Here is a 22,169-nt window from a genome sequence, read left to right on the forward strand (position 1 = left end):
CTTGTTCCCTTTTTAGTGACTGTTTTCCTAAACCTGTTTCGTGGCAGTTGTGAGCTTCAGGTTGTGTGTACCCATTCCGCCCTGTCCTGGATGGGTGGGGACACTCTCAAAGCCTTTCAAGACCAATGTAGCTTCAACATAGAATTTCTAAACTGCCAGTGTCCAAGTCACATGACCTCAGGACAGCCAAGTGTTTCCTCAAATGCCACTTATACAGAGAGTCTGACCACCCTGTCGGACAAAGGACTCATCTGTCTTTGGTCTTTACTTGGCTTAAAAAAACAAACAAAAACTCTAGTGCCCAAGGTAGTGTGACACCTGCATGGGACTTCGTGACCATCGTTTCAAGAACAAATAAAACTTTTGGACAGAGACCCTTGACAGGATGGACCTCAGTCCAGTGTCCAAGTAGTTGTCACTGAGGAGAGAAAGGAACAGTATGCCTTCTGCTTTTTGGCAAAGTCATTAAAAAAAAAATATCTTAAGTGTGTGTATGCATGTGACTGATGGTGTGTACACATGCAGTGCCCGTGGAGTCCAGAAGATGTCAGACCCACTAGAACTGGAGTTGCTGGTGGTTGTGAGCTACCCATGTGGGTGCTGGGAACTGACCTTGGGGCCTCTGCAAGAGCAGTGTGTACTCTTAACCCCCCAGCCATCTCTTCAGTCCCCCAGGGAAGCTTTGACTGTTAGAACGGGGGGGGGGGGGGAGATAAGCTACACAGGAGAGCGGGGGCGGGCGGGGAGGTGGATCTCCTCCTGTAATATTTTTTATCATTAGCTAGGACAAGTTTCTTAGATTCCTCCCCCCTCCACTCAGCCAATTTTCACTCAAGATACTTTCAGGTAATTCAGGCATGTAAGTCTATTAGGTACACAAGTCAAGCATTTAAGCCATGTAAAGGTGCACTCCTTTCATCTTATCATACAGGAAGGTGGATCTCTGTGTTAGAAGTCAGCCTGAGTTAGAGACAGCCAGAGCTATGTAGTGAGACTCTTATCTTCAAACAGAAAAAAATACACATGTTTACTACTCACAATTTTCTTCTTTGGCATGCATATAATTTTAATATTAAATAACAGGTTTAAAAACTAATGAGATAATGGCTTGTTTATTTTTATATAAAGAACTAAATGTTGGCTGAATATTTGAGGGCCTCCTCAGTGTTTTTCTCAGAACTGGCTGATATTTTGATTTTATAATTGTCAGCTTTGAGGATTCCGTGTTACATAAATTCATAGTACAAAGTGGTAGAAGTATGTTTGGGGCCATTTCAGAAATTGTTGGAATTCTGTCCTAATCCTAAGCCAGAACTCATGTTACATTTTGAGAGATGAAATTTAAGCAACTCAATTTTTCAAAATTTTGAATCTAACATCGTAATACAGTCCAAGGATACACTACTACTGATGGACTCATACGTGCTGAGGGATTGTGGGAGGGAATAGTCACCCTTTATTTTCCCTAGTGAGACCATTGTCCATGCAGGAAGCTTTGTGTGTACGGTAAACACTACAGTTCATACCCCACAACTGTCTTGGGTCTGTGTTTCAGGCAGCCTTTGTTGGCACTGTGTGTTTGGGATGGCATATCCAGAGCAAAGCTTGCACACTGCATGTCCTAAACCAAGGCTGTGGTGCAGTCACATGATGCTGGGAGGGCTGTGGGCAGAGGGGTCCCATGGATGGTGAGTGGGTGCCATGGTGTCACAGATATGTGCTGATGGAATTGAAAGTCACATCATGAAATACATCTGACAAAACAAAAGGGGAAATTGGTTCAGTAAAATGTGTCACAGTGCCTAGAGCTCACAGTGGGAGCATGTGTGTCTGTCACCAGCACCATCACTTGTGCAGACAGTGTGCTGGTCCTCATGTTGAACTCTTTGGCTTAGGTAAACAAAGTGTTCCTCAAATTCTCAAAAGGTGAGAGAGTGAAAATTTAAGAACTGTCCACCATGGTGGCCCTCTGCTGACAGTTGTTATGGTAAGCATTTCCGTGATGGACCCAGAGTCCCCCAGGCACGTCATTTCCTTCCACGGAGGAAGTGCCTGAAAGCCCCAGGGGCACAGAGCTGAGCAGGGTCTGAACCCAGGACTGGCTACCCCAGGGCACATGTGTGGAGTGTGGTGGAGTCACACAGTGTGTGACCTGTAGAGGGGCCTTGTCAGGCAATGCGGGGTGGGGGTGGGGCAAGGGTCTCTGGTTCTCTCTGCAACCCCACAGGGTAAAAGGTCTGGTGGGGTGGGAGTGTGTGAGTGTCTCCAACAGGCTTCCTGGCCTGGCTCTGGGGGTAGTGAGTGGTGTTGGGTCCTGCAACAAGATGCGACTAGAGCTGTGGTTGCAGTGTTGAGTCTCCCTATAGCATCTGCAGTCTGGACGGGCCAAAGCAGCCAATGGCACCACCGTCCACCTTATTAGATGAGCTGTTACCAGTCCTAAGCCAGCCACCAGAGCTCTTCCTTGCCTCACACTTACTTTTTTCCCCCCTTTGGTGTTTTCAAGACAGGGTTTCTCTGTGTAGCCTTGGCTGTCCTAGACTCACTTTGTAGACCAGGCTGGCCTCGAACTCACTATTCGCCTGCCTCTGCCTCCCGAGTGCTGGGATTAAAGGTGTGTGCCACCACGCTTGGCCTCACACCTACTTATTTCAGCCATCTTGTATTCCTAGGCCTTGGACAGGGCCATACTGGTCTTTTGTGTCTTTATCACTTTTGTTCCCAGCATTCCAAGGGGCCACCACTCCCTCTTGTGGTGGAATTCACCTCCCCAACCTCTCCCAGACCCCTGTTGCATCCCATCCAGTTAGGTTAGCAGGTCAGGTGTTCTGGTACCCATTGAAGGGCAGGTACTAAGTTCTCCTTCTCCTGCTGTCACTTTGGCTATGCCCTTCTGGCTTCAACAGGAAATGTTGCCTCAGTGCTTTAAAAATGGAGCAAGTGTGATTTTTCCAATGAACAACGGAGGGTCTGATGTCTCTTCAGCCAAGTCCCATCTCTCTTCAGCCCTCACTTGGGGTTGCCAGTAGAAGCTTTTTCCCCCAATGGCCACCTTGGTTCTGAGCAGATCCATAATGCCTTTGGTCAAGGTTTCATGTGTGGTACCTCAAATCTACTACGATGACCTTGAACTCCTTACTCTTTTTGCTTCCACCTCCTTTTTTTTTTTGTTTTGTTTTGGTTTTGGTTTTGTTTTGTTTTTCAAGACAGGCTTTCTCTGTGTTGCCTTGGCTGTCCTGGACTTGCTTTGTAGACCAGGCTGGCTTCGAACTCACAGCAACCTGCCTGCCTCTGCCTCCAGAGTGCTGGGATCAAAGGTATGCGCCACCACACCCGGCTTGCTTCCATCTTTTAAAAAATATTTATTTTTACCTGTATGGGTGTTCTGCCTGCACATATATCTGTGTACTATGTGTATGCACTGTCAGCAGAGTCCAGAAAGAGGGTGTGGGACATTCCCCCCACCCCCGCCCGAGACTGGAGTTTCAGGTGGTTGTGAGCTGCCCCTTGGGTGCTGGAAATCAAACCCTGGTTCTCTGGAAGAATAGCTAGTTCTCCTAACCACTGAGCCATCTCTCCAGGCCCTACTTCCACCATCCCAGGGCTGGGACTACAGTCATGTGTCATGTGCCTAGTTATGGGGCCATGGAATCAAAGGCAGGCATTCACTCATGCTAATCAAACAGTCTACCAACGGAGCTACATTCTCTTTCTCTCTTGGAATAATTTTTTAAAGTTACTTTAGAGTTGGAGACAGGAGGATCAGGGGTTAAAGACCATCTTCCACTACTTGCTGAGTTCAAGACCGATGCGAGTTACTTGTCTCAAGAAAGCTAAGAGTAAGCCAGGTATGGTGGCACACACCTGTAACCCCAGCACTTGGGAGACAGAGGCAGGCGAATCACTGTTGAGTTCGAGGCTAGCCTGGTCTACAAAGTGAGTCTAGGACAGCCAAGGCTACACAGAGAAACAGATGGGATATCTATAAGTTTGAGGCCAGCCTGGTCTACAAAGTGAGTTCTAAGCCAACTAGGGCTAAATAGGGAAACCCTGTTTTAATAATGATAAAAAACAAAAAGCAAAACCCAAAATATAACTTTAAACAGCCACTCAATTTTATTAAGTATACAGTGTTCTGCCTGTATGTAACACCTGCATGCCAGATGATGGCACCAGATCTCATTATAGATGGTTGTAAGCCACCATGTGATTGCTGGGAATCAAACTCATGACCTTTAGAAGAGCAGGCAGTGCGGCTTAACCTCTGAGCCATCTCTCCAGCCCCATGCCACTCAACTTTAATCCTCCCAGCAAACAAGGATTGCTGTCTGCTCATCCTTTGCTGTGTTGACAGTTGCTCAGTGCAATGTGTGTATCCAGACATGCTCCAGACTTCCCTGGGGAGGGAGTGAGTGGTGAGTGGATGGAGGGGGCCACCTCTGAGACTGGCACTTGCACATGCAGGGACTCACCCGGCACCTGGCATTTCTCCTGTGCCCTCACCCCAGTAATTTTTGGGCCTTAGCCTGGGAAGGGAGCCCCAATTCCAAAATAGTCCTGTTGACTCTGGGCAGGGGGAAGGAAGACCCCTGTCTGCCCACGCCTGCGCAGGCTAGCTTGCTCCTTTTCTACCACCTGGAGGCAGGGCAAACACACAGAGAATAGTGCAGTGTGGGGCCCACTCTACTTTTTTTCTCTAAATCAAGTGGGGTAAGAGCTCTGAGGCAGCTAGAATGTGTGGGCGCCCAGGTGTTTCCCCTTAAGTAAGGTCAGGGAAGGCCAGTTAGTTGCTGCGAAGAATAAGGCTAACTGAATGTCTAATGCTGCCTGATGACATTTTTAATTGTTTGTTTGGGTTTTGTGTTTGTTTGTTTCTGAGACACAGTTTCTCTGTGCAGCACTGACTATCCTGGAACTCACTCTGTAGACAAGGCTGATCTCACAGAGATCTGCCTGCCCCAGCCTCCCGAGTGCTGGGGTTAAAGGTGTGGGCTACCACCACCACCACTACCCGGCTGCTTGTTTGTTTTTAAGGATTTATTTTTGTATTGCTTTAATTTGTGTCTGTTGTGTGTATGTGTGTGTCTGTTACAGGGTATAAGCATGAAGGTGCAGGTGCCTAAGGAGGCAAGAGGACAAAGGCATTGGATCCTCTGGAGCTGGGGTTCCAGGCAGTTGTAAACCACCTGATGTGGAGTACTGGGAACTGAACTCAGGTCCACTAGAAGAAGAGTCCCTCTTGGATGCCTGGAATTTCCTAGCGCTGGAGAGAGATGGAATACAGGCCCTGACCTCGGGGATGGATCAGCCAAGAGTGGTGGCTCTCAACCTATGGTCACCATCGCTTTGGAGGGGTCAGATGACCCTTTCACGGGGGTCTCCTAAGATCATTGGAAATATCAGATTTTATATTTCGATTCATAACAGTAGCAAAAGTAAAGTTATGAAGTAGTAACAAAAATAATTTTATGGTTGGCGGACACCACAACACGAGGAGCCGTATTAAAGGGTCGCAGCCTGTGGAAGGTTGAGAACCACTGGCCTAGAGGCTGAGGGGACCCAGACAAGCACAGGCTTACTTGTGCATGCTCAAGAAATGTTTGTGAGCGAATAGACAATAACTACTTTAACAGTATTTATAATTGAATAAATGATGATAGTGTGTTATAATAGTTCTTGGCAGCATCTCTTTTTATATGGGATCAAAGGCATTTTATGATTGCATTCTGCTATTTAATTTTTAAATATTTATATGACTTATTTGTGTGTGCGGGGGGTGCACACAGGCCACAGGCACACGCGTGGTGCACACAGGCCACAGGCACACGCGTGGTGCACACAGGCCACAGGCACACGCGTGGAGGTTAGAGGACAACTTGCAAAAGTCAGTTCTCTGTTGTCACCCTGTGGAATCCACCTCAGGCTCAGCAGCAAGCACCTTCACCTTAGGAGCCATCTTAGCAGCCTGGCTCCAGCTATTAAATGCGCATTTACCAATACGGAGAGAAACCTGCACTTGGCAATACTCAGTGTTTCTCGGATCCCCAGTGATGTAAAGTATGACACTTGCCCTGAAATGACATGGAATGAGGGGCAGAGAAAGGGTGGGTGGGGCCAGAGAAGCCTCCAGATCTGGCCTGATTTCCTACCTCTTTCAAAAAGCCTCCTTCACTTCTCAGGGAAGCTCCCGACCGAAGGGGGTTGTTTATTTTCGGTTACCTACACCATGTATAGCTCCTTCCGTCACTGAAGGGGTTCCCCAGAGCAGAGTGACTCCTGGAAGCTGAGATAGGTACCTGCCATTGACAGAAGCAGAAAGTAAACAAACACACAACCCAGCGTGCAGCTCTCTGGAGTTGCTTTGGGAGAGTCATAGTTTGTTTCTTGGCTTTTTGACGTTAAAAAACAAAGAGAGAAAACCACTTGGCTCTCATAGTCACTCTTCTGGCTTCACAGTACTAGAATCTGCTGATCCTGGGATTGAGAAGGACACGGTGACATGAGGAATGTTCTCCTCAGCTATATCTCATGTCAAATTCAGGGTGAAGGTCTCTGTGACAGTCTCTTACAGCATTTCTCAGGCAAGCTTCTGAAGAAAAGTAGCTGGCAAGGGAGAAACGATGTTCTCCGGTCTGTAGCTCTGACGAGGCTCACCTTCCAGCCGCAGTCTAGCCTCAGGCTGGCAGGGAGTGACTTCAGTCACTTTCTCACAGCTGTGTGTTTGACAAGGATGAAAAGTTGTATTCCCAGGTGAGAGTTGACGGAAAGACAGGCCACCCTCCTGACGCGGCAGCAACAGGGCCGAAGCAACGGTTCAGTTCTCTTCACAGCTCTCAGCTCAACAAACCAGACCCATTTCAGGATGGAGTGAGCTGGAGGCCACAAAGAGCCTCACAGAGAAAAGTGTCTGCAGCGGCCCCTCTCAGCACTTGACTATTATTACACTTGGCGGGGAGTGTAGCTTGGGACAGTGTCTTCCCAGCACGAGAAGCCCTGGGTTGTCCCTCCAGCACCACACATACATACAGCAATTGATTTTAGGCTCTGACATGTGTCTGGGCTAAAATGGCATTCAGATAATTTATTTTGTTTTCTTATTTATCTTTATAAAGGATCTCACTAAGTTGCTGTGGATGGCCTCGAACTCACAGGAAGCCTCCTGCCTCCACCCGAGTGTTTTCATTTCAGATATGGACTATCACGCTTGGCTCCATTCTGTTGTCTTAACATTTTTGGTAACTACTGAGTTCAAACACTTTAGACTATGGGTCATTTTTCGCTTGTAGACACTGAGATTATAAGTCACCCACCATTTGACCTTTACCCATTTATCTATTGGTATTCACTCCACTATTTTATTCTCTGTTTACTTGAACACTCCACGTGTTAAGGGACATCACCCTGCTGCCATGTATATTAAAATACATTTTCTAGTTTGGGATTTATCATAGTTGGAACTTCTCATCATAGTTGGAGCAGGCCCAAAGCCACCGAATGCTAGAGCAGTCAATCTACTCCCTAGTTTGTTGGGTTTACATTTAAGGATTTATCTTATGAAATACAGTTGCATTGTGGGATTTTTATCCCAGTACGAAAATGACTAGATGAACAAGATCTAGTAATAGTCTTGGGAAGAAGCTGGGACTGACCTTGAAACAGCAAAGTCCATCCGCAGTGCCCTGAGACTGCCACAGGATGTTTTCTTTGCAATAAATTAAAAAAAAAAAAAATCAAACTGTATTTCAAAAGTATCACCATCAGCATTTCCAGTCAGCCGCTCAGTAAAGAGCTGGGGATGAAGGGATGGTGTGCTGGGAGGCGGCAAAGCAGCTGGATGCCGAGAGAGAGTCAAGGAAAAACCAGGGATTAACTTTGTATACATTTTGTAACAAAAATGCATTACATGTTGTTCCTAGACATATAAGTGCCTCATATTTAAGCAAAAGAAAGAAGGAGAAGGAGAGGATGAAAGAAAAGAAGCTGGGAATAGTGGGAGGTGCTTGATAGCCCGGCACTCAGGAACCTGAGGCATGAGCATTGAAAGTCTGAGGCCAAGCTGGGCATGGTGGCGCACGCCTTTAATCCCAGCGCTCAGGAGGCAGAGGCAGGTGGATTGCTGTGAGTTTGAGGTCAGCCTAGTCTACAAACTGAGTCTAGGTCAGCCAAGGCTACACAGAGAAACCCTGTCTTAAAAATAAAAAAATAAAAAATAAAAAAAAAAAAAAAGAAAGAAAGAAAGTCTGAGGCCAGACTGAGTTACATAGTAAGACCTTGTCTCAAAAAACTAAGGATCAAAGAAAATCAGAGAGGGAAGGAGATGCAGCAGGGGGTGGGGGAGACGGGAACAGAAGGCAAGAAGGGAGATAAAGTGAAAATTTTGATGCCTAAGCAAAGCTTCACTCTTTTTTGTTGAGGCTTCTTCTGATTGCTTGCTTGTTTTTTCAAGACAGAGTTTCTCTGTGTAGCCTTAGCTGTCCTGAAAACTTTGTCTATACACCAGGCTGGCTTCAAACTTACGGAGATCTGTGTGCCCTCTGCCTCCCAAGCGCTGGGATTAAAGGTATGTACCACCATAGACCAGCTGTTTCCTCTATTTTTTTTATACTTTATTTATTTATTTTTTTAATGTACATTGGTGTTTTCCCTGCATGTGTGTCTGTATGAGGGTGTCGGATCTCCTGCAATAGGAGTTACAGACAGTCGTGAGCTGCCATGTGGGTGCTGGGAATTGAACTCGGGTCCTCTGTAAAAGCAGACAGTGTTCTTCACTCACTGAGCCATCTCTCCAACCCCAGCTCTCTAACTCTTATAGGATGACATCTTTCTTTCTTTCTTTTTCTTTCTTTCTTCCTTTCTTTTCTTTTCTTTCTTTCTTTCTTTTTTTTTTTTTGGTTTTTCGAGACAAGATTTCTCTGTGTAGCCTTGGCTATCCTGGTCTTGATTTGTAGACCAGGCTGGCCTCAAACTCACAGCGACCCACCTGCCTCTGCCTCCTGAGTGCTGGGATTAAAGGCGTGCGCCACCAGTGCCTGGCTGGATGACATCTGTCTTTACAGGACTCCAGGCACATCCCATCTATCTATCAACTGGTCCCATGAAAAACTCTCAACGCATGAACATGAAGATGCTCTGTAGGACAGCATGGCTGTTCTTTATGCGGACTAACGTGTTTTCTTCTGATGTGTCCAAAACAAAATGGAGAGAGGTGACCAAGGGACCGGAGGTGGGGAGTGGCTCCATGGCAACAGTACACATAGTTTATGCCCCTCTCCAAGGCTGCCCTGGGTGTTGTGGTCTCAAGGGTAGGTTTGGACTCCTTGGGTTACAGTCCAGCTCAGTGCCATCCATATCCTGTAGCCTTACTAGACCTCTTACCTTTATCTGAGACAGCAGAGTAACAACAGTGCTTCATAAGATTGACAAGATTAAGTGAGACAATGTTTGTGACATGTAGAGCTTGGTGCTGGGAAGATGGGATAGGGCCAGGAGCAGAACTCTGCGCTAACGTGAACTTCTAGCACGTAGGAGGTCCAGGATCCAATCCCCAGTACTGGAAAAAACACTAGCTCCCAGCAAGCTATCAGTGGCCAAGTGTGTGATGTGTACAGTGTACCTTGTCATTTATTTCCAGGAGGAATGGAGGCCTTTCCCTTTTATCTTAGGTGAGCCACCAGGTGGGGAGATAAAGGAATGATTTCACAACAGTGTTGTATCCCCACACAGGGACAACATCCCGCATCCTTCCTCTGGGATGTCCTAGAAGAAGGTTAGGAAGGCTGAGAGGAGTGGGCGACGTTCTCCCTCGAGCCCACCACTGCCTTTTCCTCAAAGACTTTTTGCAGTGCTTCTTTTATGGAATTCTTACTCTTCTTCTTCCTCAGGCTGCCCACCACGAAGTAGATGATTGGGTTGACGCTGCAGTTAATAATGGATAGCATGTTTAGGTAGGGGAGGGACTGCCATACAGACCCATCGCTCGGGCTGAAGCAGAAGGCCACAATGAACAGCACCTTCATGGGCATGGCGAAGACAAGAAACAGAATGACCGTGGCCATGATGACCACATAGAGCTTGACTGGTTGGCGTGTCTTCAGGCTACAGCAGGCTTGGATGAAGAGGACCAAATTGGAGAAGACCATGAGAGGGACAAAGACCAAGAAAGTCAAGGTACAGGAAAATATGTACACGTGTCGGCATTCTGGGGTCTGGGACTGCCAACTCAGAATGCAGAAGAAGTTTTCCAAAAAAGACACAAGAACAGAGAGGGCCCACAGCAGCACACAGACCACAGCGGACTGGTGTTTTGGGCGTTGGCACTGGTACCAGATTGGGTAAAGCACCGAGAGGCATCGCTCCACGCTGATGGCTGTGAGGAGGTGCAGGCCCGTGTTGTAGCCAAAGACCATGAAGACGACGGCGCAGACCAGTAAGATGAAATCACGGATGTGGAAGGTGTTCACCAGTTCAATGATGCACGAACAGAGGAGGACCATGAAGTCGGCAATGGCGAGATGCAGGACGTAGATGGTGAATGGATTCTTCCTGATACAGAAGATCAGGAACCATATCAGAAGTCCGTTCCCACCCAGTCCCAGCAAACAAATGGCCAGGAAGGTGAAGACATAACTGTAGTCATCTATAAGATCTGAAGACAAGGTGGTTTCATTTAGGGATTCATTTCTGGTGTGTTGTGTGGGCTCCAGAGGACAAAGGGTTGATGCTGATGGCTCCATTCCTATGACACTGCTTTCTCTGTGGCCTCCTGTGGTCAGAAAAGGAAGACAGTGACAGGTGTCATCTGCCCTGCACCTCAAAAATGGTTTTGTATTGCTCGTAAGGCTCTCTCCCATGGTGAGGATGTGGGAAACCAAAGTCCCCTGCTGTGTCTCCTCACCTCCTGCACCCCCTGCCCATTCTCCCTTCTTCAGTTCTCCACTCAGCAGATGCCACCAAATGTCCTCATCCCCTCCACCAGCACTAGGGCTGACTCCAACCTTAGCTCCAGCTACTGGCACCCACAACAGTTCTTTGTTCCCTGGGCAAACCTACTGTGTTTCTTACTTCTAAGAGTTCTTGTCAGAGCTAAGTGACAGAATTTGCAACAGGATTAAAAAAAAAAAAAAGATACTTAAAATACATGTCAAAAGCTAATGCATTAAGAATAAAAGAAGAAACTGTAGCCCTAGAAATATCAGAAAAATGTGTAGCTCAAGGAATGCCGGCATTCACAGAAAAATCTGGGCATGGCAGCGTGTGTTTCTAACCCCAGCACTAAGGGGTAGAGATAGATTTTAGGGACTCAACGGCCAGCCAGGCTAGCAGGAACATCAAGCTCCAGGCTCACCGAGAACCCTATCATAAAAAACAAAGTGGGAAGTGACTAAGAGAAACATCCAATATCCTCTTCTGACACCCATAGGTGCCTGTATAGACAAGAAACACACACGCACAAACACGCATGCAAGGGTGTGTGGTGGCATGCATGTGTGTTTGCCACCGCACACCCTTGCATGCACAGAGAGAGAGAGAGAGACAGAGACAGAGACAGAGACACAGAGAGACAGAGGGACAGAGACAGACAGAGACAAGAGACAGAGGCAGAGAGAGGATGAGGAAGAAAGAGACAGACACACAGAGAGACAGAGACAGAACAAATGATTACAACATAGGTAGAGTTTTGTTGGGCTTTCCTGCCAAACCTCTCTCTTCTTTAGCCATTCTTCTGTTCCATGCCTTAGTTTGTCAGTCTATTACAGCTACTGTCATTTACCAACTCACCAGCAAATAAAAAAAGTATACAGTTGCATCTTTCTCTCCTGGACATTAATGGCCATTCCCCCGGGGGCTAGCTGAGGAGACAACCTTGTCAGGACTGGGAGGTGTGTGGAGATTTTAAGGTTTATTTATTATTATGTATACACTGCTCTACCTGCATGTACACTTGCATCAGATCACATCATAGATGGTTGCGAGCCACCGTGTAGATGCTGGGAATTGAACTCAGGACCTCTGGAAGAGCAGTCAGGGCTCTTACCCACTGAACCATCTCTCCAGCCCAGATGAATACTGTTTTAAAAGATGCTTTCAGTTTCCCCTGGAAACCTAGGATGCATATTTTTGATAGTCATCAGGGTTTACGATGGATTCTGCCTTAAGCTCAGTTAGAGCTGTGTTGCTGGGGACCTCATATCGGCTCTTCCTCCTTTCCTTGCTGTATGACCCCATAACATCTTTGCGACCTCCAGAGCGGCGTGCCTTTCGTGTACAGTGACTGATGCCTGGCTGCCCACTAGATAGCTTCCAGATAGAGTTGAATGCTGGAAGGTCCTGGCAGCACTTGGAGGTTGGGACTTTAGTGCCACTGCTCACCGTGCAGGAAGAGTGCTGAGCTGACCACCAGTGGACACTGGTCCTGTCTGTGTTAGAGTCTCCATAGACCCTCCCCAGACACAACAGGGTTTGGAGAGCTTCCAGGCAGCTGAACACATGGAGCTTCTGCAGTGCCCGGAGAGGGCATGGAAGCTCTGTGTCCCTCCTCCACACCTCACAGTTTATATCTGTTCATCCATAGCCACTGTGGCTATTAAGGTTTTCCCTGGATTTCTATGATTTGCTTAATGCAGGGGACCCTGATATATGCTAGTGGGTCAGAAGCATAGGGAAAGCAAATGGGACTTGTGGCCCACATCTGATGAGTGGACAGAGCTGTGGGTATGGACATTGTGTCTCTAAGGGCACGGAGTCAGAGATCTCCTGGGTCAGCTGGTGCAGTGCCTGTAGAATTGAATGCTGTCATGCCAAGAGGGAGGAACCCCCACGTGCCTCGGGCTCACAGAGGTCAACATGGTAAGTGAGTGAGGGAGAGGTTTGCTTTCCTCCTTAATGGTGGGTGCAGTGCTGTCATCTCTGTTGAGGTAGCAGACCACCAAGGGCTGAAAAAAAATCTTTAGTGGGCTCCCCCCGCCCCTCCCTTCCTCTCCCCTTGTTGGGCTGGCTCCACTAATGATCCTGTCTGTACTTGGATCCATGCAGTGGCTCTTGGCCTTCCGTCTTCACAGCTGCCGTCACAGCGGGCAGTGAGGTGCTCCACCCCACCTTGCAGAAGGGTGGTTCTCCAAGGGCCCCTTTTCTTTCTAAAGCAAGCAGAGGACCGACCCCTCTCTTCAAGCCTTTCCTGTAATCTGCACCTGTGGTTTAACAGAGGCGAAATAAAGCAAGAGAGGCAATTCCTTTAAGTCCCTGCATCTGGGCACCCTGTCACTCTGTCCTTCTGGGAGCCCTTCCTGAAGTCCAGCCACAGCCAGATCGTCCCTTGCCACTGATGAACCCTGCCTGCCTTAGCATGGGAGTGTCTCAACAACCTCCGTGGTTTTGATAAAAATGCGTGACTTTTCTGGATGAGGAAAGTAAACTATTTTCACAAACTTTGGAGAGGGCAGAAGAAAACAAACCTCACTGACTTTCCTGCCTCGCCACTCAAAAGATAGCTTCTTCTTCTGTCGTTGTTGTTGGTTTTTGTTTTTGTTTTTTGAGATAAGGCTTTGTTATGTAGCACAGGCTAGCCTCAAACTCAGAATGCTCCCTCCACCTCTTGAGTGCTGCACCCACAGTAGGCACACGCTACCGCGCCCAGATGCTTATTTCTGATTGCCACACCTAACAGCCCACATTTGCCAAACATGCTGTGACTGTGAGGATTGAGCCCATGTGGACTTGTGCCGTGATCAGATCAGAGCAAGTGGCGCCTGTCATCACAGGCACTCATCATTCCTTAGTGTTGAGGACATTTAAAATCCACTTGGCAGCTGGGCATGGTGGATTTAATCCCAGCACTCGGGAGGCAGAGGCAGGCGGATCGCTGTGAGTTCAAGGTCAGCCTGGTCTACAAAGTGAGTCCAGGACAGTCAAGGCTACACAGAGAAACCCTGTCTCAAAAAACCAATACATAAATAAATAAATAAAATCCACTTGGCTGTCTGTGGGAAATAGTCACTTGATCGTTATATCAAAGATCGCTTCTATCAAGATGCTGGCAGATTTCCCAGAAGCTGTAGTCAACATAGTTCAATACCTACCTTCAAACTTTTAAAAGTTACATTTAGTTATTTATCTGTGTGTGTGGAGTGCAGGCATACTACAGTTTGCATATGGAGGTCAGAAGATGACAGGCAGGACTCAGTTTTCTCCTTCCACCATGTGAATTAGGAATGGGACTCAGGTCATCAAGCTTGATTGGCAAGCGCCTCTAATTAGCTGTACCTACCTTTATAAATTTAATATCATCTCAGAAGGCAGAGGCAGGTGGATCGCTGTGAGCTTGGTCTACGAAAGAGTTCCAGGACAGCTAGGGATATTACACAGAGAAACTCTGTCTCCAAAAACAAACAAACAAACAAACAGACAGGGCTGGAGAGATGGCTCAGAGGTTAAGGGCACTGACTGCTCTTCCAAAGGTCCTGAGTTCAAGTCCCAGGAACCACATGGTGGCGCAAGACCATCTATAAAGGGATCTGATGCCCTCTTCTGGCCTGTAGATGTACATGCAGGCAGAGCACTGTACACATAATAGTAAACAAATCTTAAAATTTTTGATGTCATATTATTGATATTTTATTGCTATTAAAAATTCTTCAAAAAGATGAGTGTTTATAACTGTATGATAAGATGTTCTATCTTCTGTATATGCTATTGTAAACACATGGGATGTTGACACGTCTTCATGTATTGCAGCGTAAGGGACATTTTAAAATACTTATCACTCCTGTCTCTCTAATTTCTTCCTTGGGATGTATTACTTCAGCAACAATGATTCATGAGGGACTTGAAGGCTCTGGGTCAGAAAAGCATCATAGACATAAACACGGGCTTTGGGCTCAGAGATTTCGGGTTAAATTTCCATCTCTAGGGCAGGACTATCTGTCCTGGGGAAGGTTTCATTCTGTAAACCTGTTTCCCCATCTGCGAAGGGGAGGGCAAAGCTCTTTCCACAGTTACCGAAAAAATTAATTGATTTTCTCCTCCTCTTTGACCTTTTGGTGTGTGCGTGCACGTGCGCATATGTGTGTGTTGTACCTGTGTATGCGTATGTGTGTGCGCTTGTGTGTGGGGGCCGGAGGTTGACATCAGGCGTCTTCCTCATAGCTCTCTGTTATATCAATTGAGGGAGAGCGTGCCAGCCATTGGTTTTATGTCAATTTGACACAAACTACCTTCATCTGGGAAGTTGGGAAGAGGAAATCTCGGCTGAGAAAATGGCTCCAGCCTGTAGAGAAGCCTCCAGGACTTTCTCTTGATAGATGGCTGATGTGGGAGAGCCCATCCCACTGTGTGCGGTGCCGAGAGCAAGCCAGAAGGCAGTATGCCTGCACGGCCTCTGCTTCAGTTTCCAAGCCCAGGTTCCTGCCTTGAGTTCCTGTCCCAGCTTGCCTTCATGGTGGACTGTACACCGTAAGGTGAGGTGCCATGAACCCTTTCCTTCCTGTGTTGTTGTTGTTGGTTTTCTTTTGGCTGTGGTGGCTATCACATCAGTAGAAAGCAAGCTAGGACACAAGGTCTGTCACTGAGCCTGGACCTCAACAACTTAGCTAGTTGCACCAGGGACCCTTTCTTTGCCTCGCAAACACCGAGGCTTCAGGCAGCCATCACATCTTCCGGGTCTTAAAGGGCTTCTGGGATTCCAAACACTGGTCCTCACAGTTTCAGGCAAGCAAGGGCTTTACCCAGAGCCATTTCCACGGTATTCAATTTCACTCATTAAAGCATTTTTACTCTAAGTGTTCAACACGAAGCACAGATCCACGGCAGTCACTACTCTGACCCTTTTCAAAAAGTTTGGTTTTCAGGGCTGAGGCTGTAGCACAGCTGATAATGTGCTTTTTTTTTTCTTTATCTCTCACAAGGCCCTGGGTTCGATCCCCTGCACAACATAAGTATTAAGGCCGCAGGGGCAGGAATCTCAGAAGTCAGTGTTATACCCAGCTATCTATCTAGGGAGGTAGAAACTGCTCTAGGCTAAAAGAGACCCAGCAGCTGCATGCAACACCAACCAGCACAAGATCAAGCCTCTCCATGCTAGCACGGAGTGGGGAAGGGCTCATAACGCACCTCCTCCCAGCTGAAGAGCTAATGACAATTGACGGCTGAAGGAAGGAGAAACAAACTCCCGTCAAAGTTACGGCTCCTGAAGCCAGGTGTGCTGGCGCACGCCTTTAATCCCAGCAGGGGCAGGCAGATCGCTGTGGTCTACAAAGGCAGTCCAGGACAGCCAAGGCTACATAGAGAAACCCTATCTCGAAAAACACACACAAAAAGTTACGGCCTCTGGTAGGTCAACTAGACTCCAGTGGGTGAACTCAAACTCATGTGGACAGTTCAAACTGGACTCATGAGTTAAAAAAAAAAAGGGGGGGGGGGGGGGGGGGGGGGGGTGGGAGGGCGGCTGAAGAAATAGCTCAGAGGTTAAGGGCACTGTCTGTTCTTCCAGAGGTCCTGGAGTTCAATTCCCAGAAACCACATGGTGGCTCACAGAAGTCTGTAATGTGACCTGGTGCCCTCTTCTGGTGTGCAAGCAGAACACTGTATATGTAATAAATAAATAAATAAATCTTAAAGGGGGGGGGTAGTTGGGAGGAGTGGAAAGTGGACCAGAGAGGAGATGGGGTAAGCATGATAAAATTACATTGTGTGAGCCGGGCGTGGTGGTGGACGCCTGTAATCCCAGCACTCTGGGGGGCAGAGGCCAGCCTGGTCTACAAAGTGAGTCCAGGACAGCCAAGGCTACCCAGAAAAGCCCTGTCTTGAAAAATCAATCAACCAAACTAACCAAACAAACAAAATAAGCCCATTGTGTGCATTTGAAATTCTCAAAGAATAATTAAAATAAAATTTTTTAGAAGGTTGTTTTTTGGAATCAACATGAGAGAGAAGTTGCACAGTGAAGCCTTTTTCTGTGTTGGTCATTTTTCTCAAATAAAACTGACTTTGCTAACCTGATAGGGAATAAGACATCTGAAAGCGTTAGCTGGCCAGTTGAGCAGTTAGCAAGGTTATGCTTGGTCTTGTTTCCTCTTAGACAGAATGTCCTGTGTGCTTTGCTCGTGTTTTATCCCGTGGGAATTGGGTCCTTCCTGGCCGGTGCACTGATTTCCCCCTATGGTTTCTATGGGTCTTCTCCTGGTGAAGCTGAGACCCCTGGGCAGGCCGGCTTGGCTTCTCAGACCTGGTCCAAACACAGGTGAGCACAGCTCCTTCTTATTCAAACCCCACTCTAGTCCTCCCCTCCTCTTCACTAACCCTCACAACCTCACCTAGAGGAGGAGCAGAATTGGGCGAAGGGCAGAAAGACGCCACAGGGTGTCTTCTCCATAGACCAGGAGCCGCCAGGGGAGTCACTTGCAACAGCCTGCCTGGAGGCGGACTGCTGTGTGCGGAGCAGTGTGGTAAAGCAGCTCATCCTGTGGCTGTGCTTCCACAGACGTCCCAACAAGTAAGAGGATGGGGCTGTCTGTGGAACGTTGTCCACACTAACCTTTCTGCCTGGATCCAAGCCTAATAGTAAACAAAAGGGAACTTACTGGAATGGTAAGTCTTAATATTCTGGCCGTAGGAACAAAGCATAATTTAAGAAAGAGGAAAAGTACAGCTGGGCGGTGGTGGTGGATACCTTTAATCCCAGCGCTGGGGAGGCAGAGGCAGGTGGATCTCTGTGAGTTCGAGGCCCACAGATTGAGTGCCAGGACCGCCACCACTACAGAGAGAAACCCTGTCTCAAAAAAACAAAAACCACAGAGGGGTTGGGGGAGAGAGAGAAATAGACTTGAGAGCAGAGCAAATAAGTACAATTATACTAATCATTCTGATTGGCTGATTCCACACAATTGCTGAGGAACCCAGTGAGGCTGGAGGCCATCCTTGTTTAATACGCCAAGGGAGGACTCTGGGTTCCCCAACCTGCTACCGTACCATTTCCTACAGGCAAGTGCCCCCCAACTTCCTGTCTGCACACAGATACCTCAGTCAGCACTGTAACTCTCTGTGGAGGTTCTCACTGCAGAGAGGGCAGGAAAGCCTAGTGGGGAAAGGTGTTGAAAGGGGGTAAACTGAGTTTGCCTTCATTTCGGGATACAGTCTGTGAAACCTGCCATGGACGGTGCCGCATGCTGTGGTGGCGACTGGGCAGGGTTCCCTCACCCTGTTTTGAATTTATGCCCTGGTGTCTAGAATTTCTAATGAGTTCTCTCGAGCATCCTCGTAGCCCGGCTCTCAGATCCAGTCAATCAAGGAGGCTCGGCTAGAGCTAAATATGCTCACATCTGTGCAACAGTGTTCTAATAGAAAATTAGAAAATAGAACAGAACCAGGTTTTATTTCTGGTGCTGTTTCAGTGTTCCAAACCAAGTATCACTCAGTGGGTGTGCAGAACCAGCACCATGCACACTGTGCACAGACCTGTGAGCATGCCCACATATATATGGGGCACGATTATTAGGTGTGAAAAAAATTTTTTTTACAGTGCTCTTAGGAGAGGCTCTGTGGTTGTAGTCAGACCAGGAGACATACGGCCCCCAAGGTAGCCCCCTTGGGACCCTCTCAGAGTAGATTTTCTTTCCACTCAGCATGACCCTCTCTGAGGAGGGCTGGGGAGGAAGAAAGCTCCCTCACACCCAGTCACAGAGCTCTTTCAGGAAAGGGCAAGTTGAGCACTCACGGTCCGCTGGTGTGGAGCCACTGTGGCGACCTCCGGTTCTTCCCTTAGGGCTTGCTATTTCTGCCGGTTCTCATACACTGCTCGGCAGACAAGAAGGTTCTAGAAGGCTGAAAGATCCCACACCAGTCTGCCACCAGCCTGTTCTCAGGGTCTTATTTTGGCCGCAGATCTGGCAAGTGAAATTCCTGTTGGCAAGCCCCGAGGGTAGAGGGTGGGGCCAGTTTCCCTCTGAGACCTGTCAGTCAAACCAATAGATAATCCCCCAACACTTGGGAGAAATATCCTGACCTACCCCAGTAGGAGCCTGGCATCCATCACTTTCAGGTTGTAAGTGAATTGGATGTGTGCATCAGCACTTTGGTTGTAGATACTGTTGCGTCTTACTCCCTGCATTTCTACTCTCCACACTGGTAGCCCTTGGGATCTTCTCAGAATGGATTGTCTTTCCACCCTGCCTGGCACTCTTTGTAGGGGGCCAAGGATGAGGAAAGCTCCCTGGGTACTGAGAAGGCCAGGCTAGCAGCACCTGCTCTCAGCCTTCCAGCCGGGACAGGCACTGTGGGGTTTCTTGGCCTATTACCACTCAGATAATTACCCGCTCTCCCCGGCACTGCTCTGCTACTGAAGATGGCCAGAAACGTGATTATCAGACTAAATATGGGAAGGTGAGCCACAGAACGGAAAGTGGTGTTCCCGGGGGTATGTTTGCTGGGGAGGGGAGGGTGGTGCTGCAGGCAGTGTCCCAGCCAGCATATCATTTCCTTTCTTGGGGCTGCAGTGTGGTTTTGGTTTCATCAGATACTGAGCAAGAGGATGAAAAGAGGCATTGAAGGAAGATGGTGCTGTTGCTAGCTACCTCTAGCAGGCTGTGTGTGCACACACATGTGTCATGGCATACAAGTGGAGGTCAGAGGACGAGTTCTGCCATGTGAGGCCCAGGGATCGGAGTCAGGATGTTGGGCTGGGTGGCGAGTGCTTTTACTCACTGAGTCATCTTGCCTGGCCTACTTGAGGATTAAAAAAACAAAAAGTCAATGGTATTTGTGGAAGATTCCCCCTCCATATGAATCACAGCCTTTGTAATCCCTCCTCTTTTTTTTACTCCTCTTGGTTTCTGAGACAGGGTTTCTCTTTGTAGCCCTGGCTGTCCTAGAACTCACTCTGTAGACAGGCTGGCTTCAAACTCACAGAGATCCACCTGCCTCTGCTTCCTGAGTGCTGGGATTAAAGGCGTACACCATTACCACCCGGCTCCTAATTTAGTGGATCTAATTTTCCTTTAAAAAAAAAAAAAGATTTCTTTCTTTTTTATACATTCAATGTTGTATCTACATGTACACCTGCAAGCCAGAAGAGGGCATCAGATCCTAGGACAGATGGTTGTGAGCCACCATGTGATTGCTAGGAATTGAACTCAGGACCTAAGAGCAGACAGTGCTCTTAACCGCTGAGCCATCTCTCCAGCCCTGGAGCTAATTTTTCAGCAGCTGCTTCTTCCTTGGCTCCATCTTTAAAATGTATAATAAGAATGATATCACAATAATAAAAAAAAAATAATAATAATCATTATTATTATTATTAATTATTTTGTGGGTATGCATATGTATATTCTTGTGTGTGTGTGTGTGTATGAAGTGCATGACTGTGGACACATGTGTGCCACAGTGTGTGTGTGTGGAGAGTAGAGAACACTCTCAGGAGTTGCTGCTCTGGGGTTTGCATCAGGCCCAGGCTTCCACAGATTCACTTTTACTTGGCGTATCATCTTGCTGGCCTTGGCCTCACCTTACTTGAGGGTCTTTTGGACCAAACGGCAAGATTTTCTAATGGCTTTGCTATGCTCTTGCCCATCGTTCTTGCTATAAATTTGGCGAGAAGCAGCAGAAATATCTGTATTTGTGTGCTTTCTTAAATCCCTTTGCCAAATACACTGATTTGTCATCTTTAAACCCAGTCTCATTGAGTCCAAGGACATGGACAAAGTGTAGACAAGGTGTTTGCCAGAAGGTAACATGGATGGACTTCAGCACTGTTATCAAAAAGAGCCTGTTCCCACCCCCCCTTCATGAGCACAGTCCCCTGTCCACATCTCTCTCTGAATTCAGATCCTTTAAGCTCACACCACAATCGCCTACAGAGCCCTGATTATGAGATTCTGAGCTCCTCTTGTCAGCATCTCCAACCCTTTCTAAATGCCCACCCCTCACCGGTTTCAAAGAATTGCACCACAGCAGTGAGAAAAGCCACAGCAATGACCTCTCTCTTGGTACCAATCTTCTGTGAGTCAACCTTCCTTTGACGTGACAAAACAACTGAGATAAAAAAGCTAAAGGAGGAAAAGAGCCCGGCAGGGTGGCACACACCTTGTCATCCCAGCGCTCAGGGAGGCAGAGGCAGGGAGATCTCTGTGAGTTCAAGGCTAGCCTGGTGTACAAAGCAAGTGCAGGACAGCCAAAGAAAACAACAACAAACAACAACAAAACAAAAAAGGAGGAAAGGTTTCTTTGGCTCCTGGTTTCAGAGATGTCAGCCCATAGTCACTTATCTGTAAGGTTTCGGGGCCCAGCATGACAGAGCAAAGGTGCTCATCCAAGAATGGGGACAGTGAGGGCACGGGAGGGGGCGACCAGTGACCCATACCCTCTTAAGGGCGTACTCCCAGGGACCCTTTTTCTCTGAGCCTCACTCTTAAAGTTTCCACCATTTTCCAGCAGCTCCACCAGCTGGGGAAGGAGACCTCAGTGTGTGAGCCTCAGGAGACATCCCATAGCCAGGCTGTAACAAGACTTAAAGAGCTCATGTTACAGTCATAGCGTATCCCTTGTATCCTCAATTCTATTATTATTATTATTATTATTATTATTATTATTATTATTATTATTAGTTGTTGTTGTTGTTGCTGTTGTTGTTTATTGACAGGTGCAACAAGCCCCCCAGACCTTAGTAGGCCTCCATTCCTTAGCACAACTGACTCCATGATGGAAGTACCATTCAGGCTGTAAAGCTCAGCAGGTAGATAGCACCACCTGTCAACAAACCAAACCAAACCAAACCAAACCAAACCAAACCAAACCAACCAAACAAACAAAAAACTAAAACAGCTTATCCATCCAAGTCCAAAGTTCTGAGAAAGTCTCTGAATGTACTAACCTTGCCTTTTAGCCTCTGTAGCTCTGCTTCTGGCTAACTGTCCTTCTTAACTGAACTATGTCAACCCAGAACATGGTTTTGTACTTTAAATCTCACCCTGTGAAAGGCTTAGCTCTACACTGGATCCTGAACACCTGGTGTAGTTGCCTGCAGCCAATAAAGACTTTCCATTGGCTTAAACCGATGTCTGAGCAGCCTTCCCTGGTGAATATCCACAACATCAGGATCTTACTCTGTAGCCCAGGCTGGCCTGGAGCTCACTATGTAGCCAAGGATGACCTTGAACCTCTGATCTTACAGGTGCACATAGCCA

At 47.5% G+C, this 22,169-nt stretch overlaps 1 protein-coding gene across 1 annotated transcript; it reads right to left on the reverse strand.

Moving 5' to 3' along the window:
- Nucleotides 1-9,754: 9,754 nt before the first annotated feature.
- On the reverse strand, nt 9,755-19,010 carry LOC127205247 (mas-related G-protein coupled receptor member H-like). Its single transcript, XM_051164449.1, has 2 exons — nt 18,707-19,010; nt 9,755-10,762 (listed from the first exon to the last, which is right to left on the reverse strand). Exon 2 carries the CDS (start codon nt 10,731-10,733, stop codon nt 9,768-9,770), a length of 966 nt encoding a protein of 321 aa, XP_051020406.1. The 5' UTR covers nt 10,734-10,762; nt 18,707-19,010; the 3' UTR covers nt 9,755-9,767.
- Between the last annotated feature and the right edge of the window lie 3,159 nt (nt 19,011-22,169).

Source organism: Acomys russatus, chromosome 21, assembly GCF_903995435.1.
Source record: "Acomys russatus chromosome 21, mAcoRus1.1, whole genome shotgun sequence".
Classification (NCBI taxonomy): Eukaryota; Metazoa; Chordata; class Mammalia; order Rodentia; family Muridae; genus Acomys; species Acomys russatus.

Bases quoted from the DNA above. Each gene is read 5' to 3' on its own strand.
- LOC127205247 (XM_051164449.1), bottom strand. From the start codon at position 10,733: ATGGAGCCATCAGCATCAACCCTTTGTCCTCTGGAGCCCACACAACAC.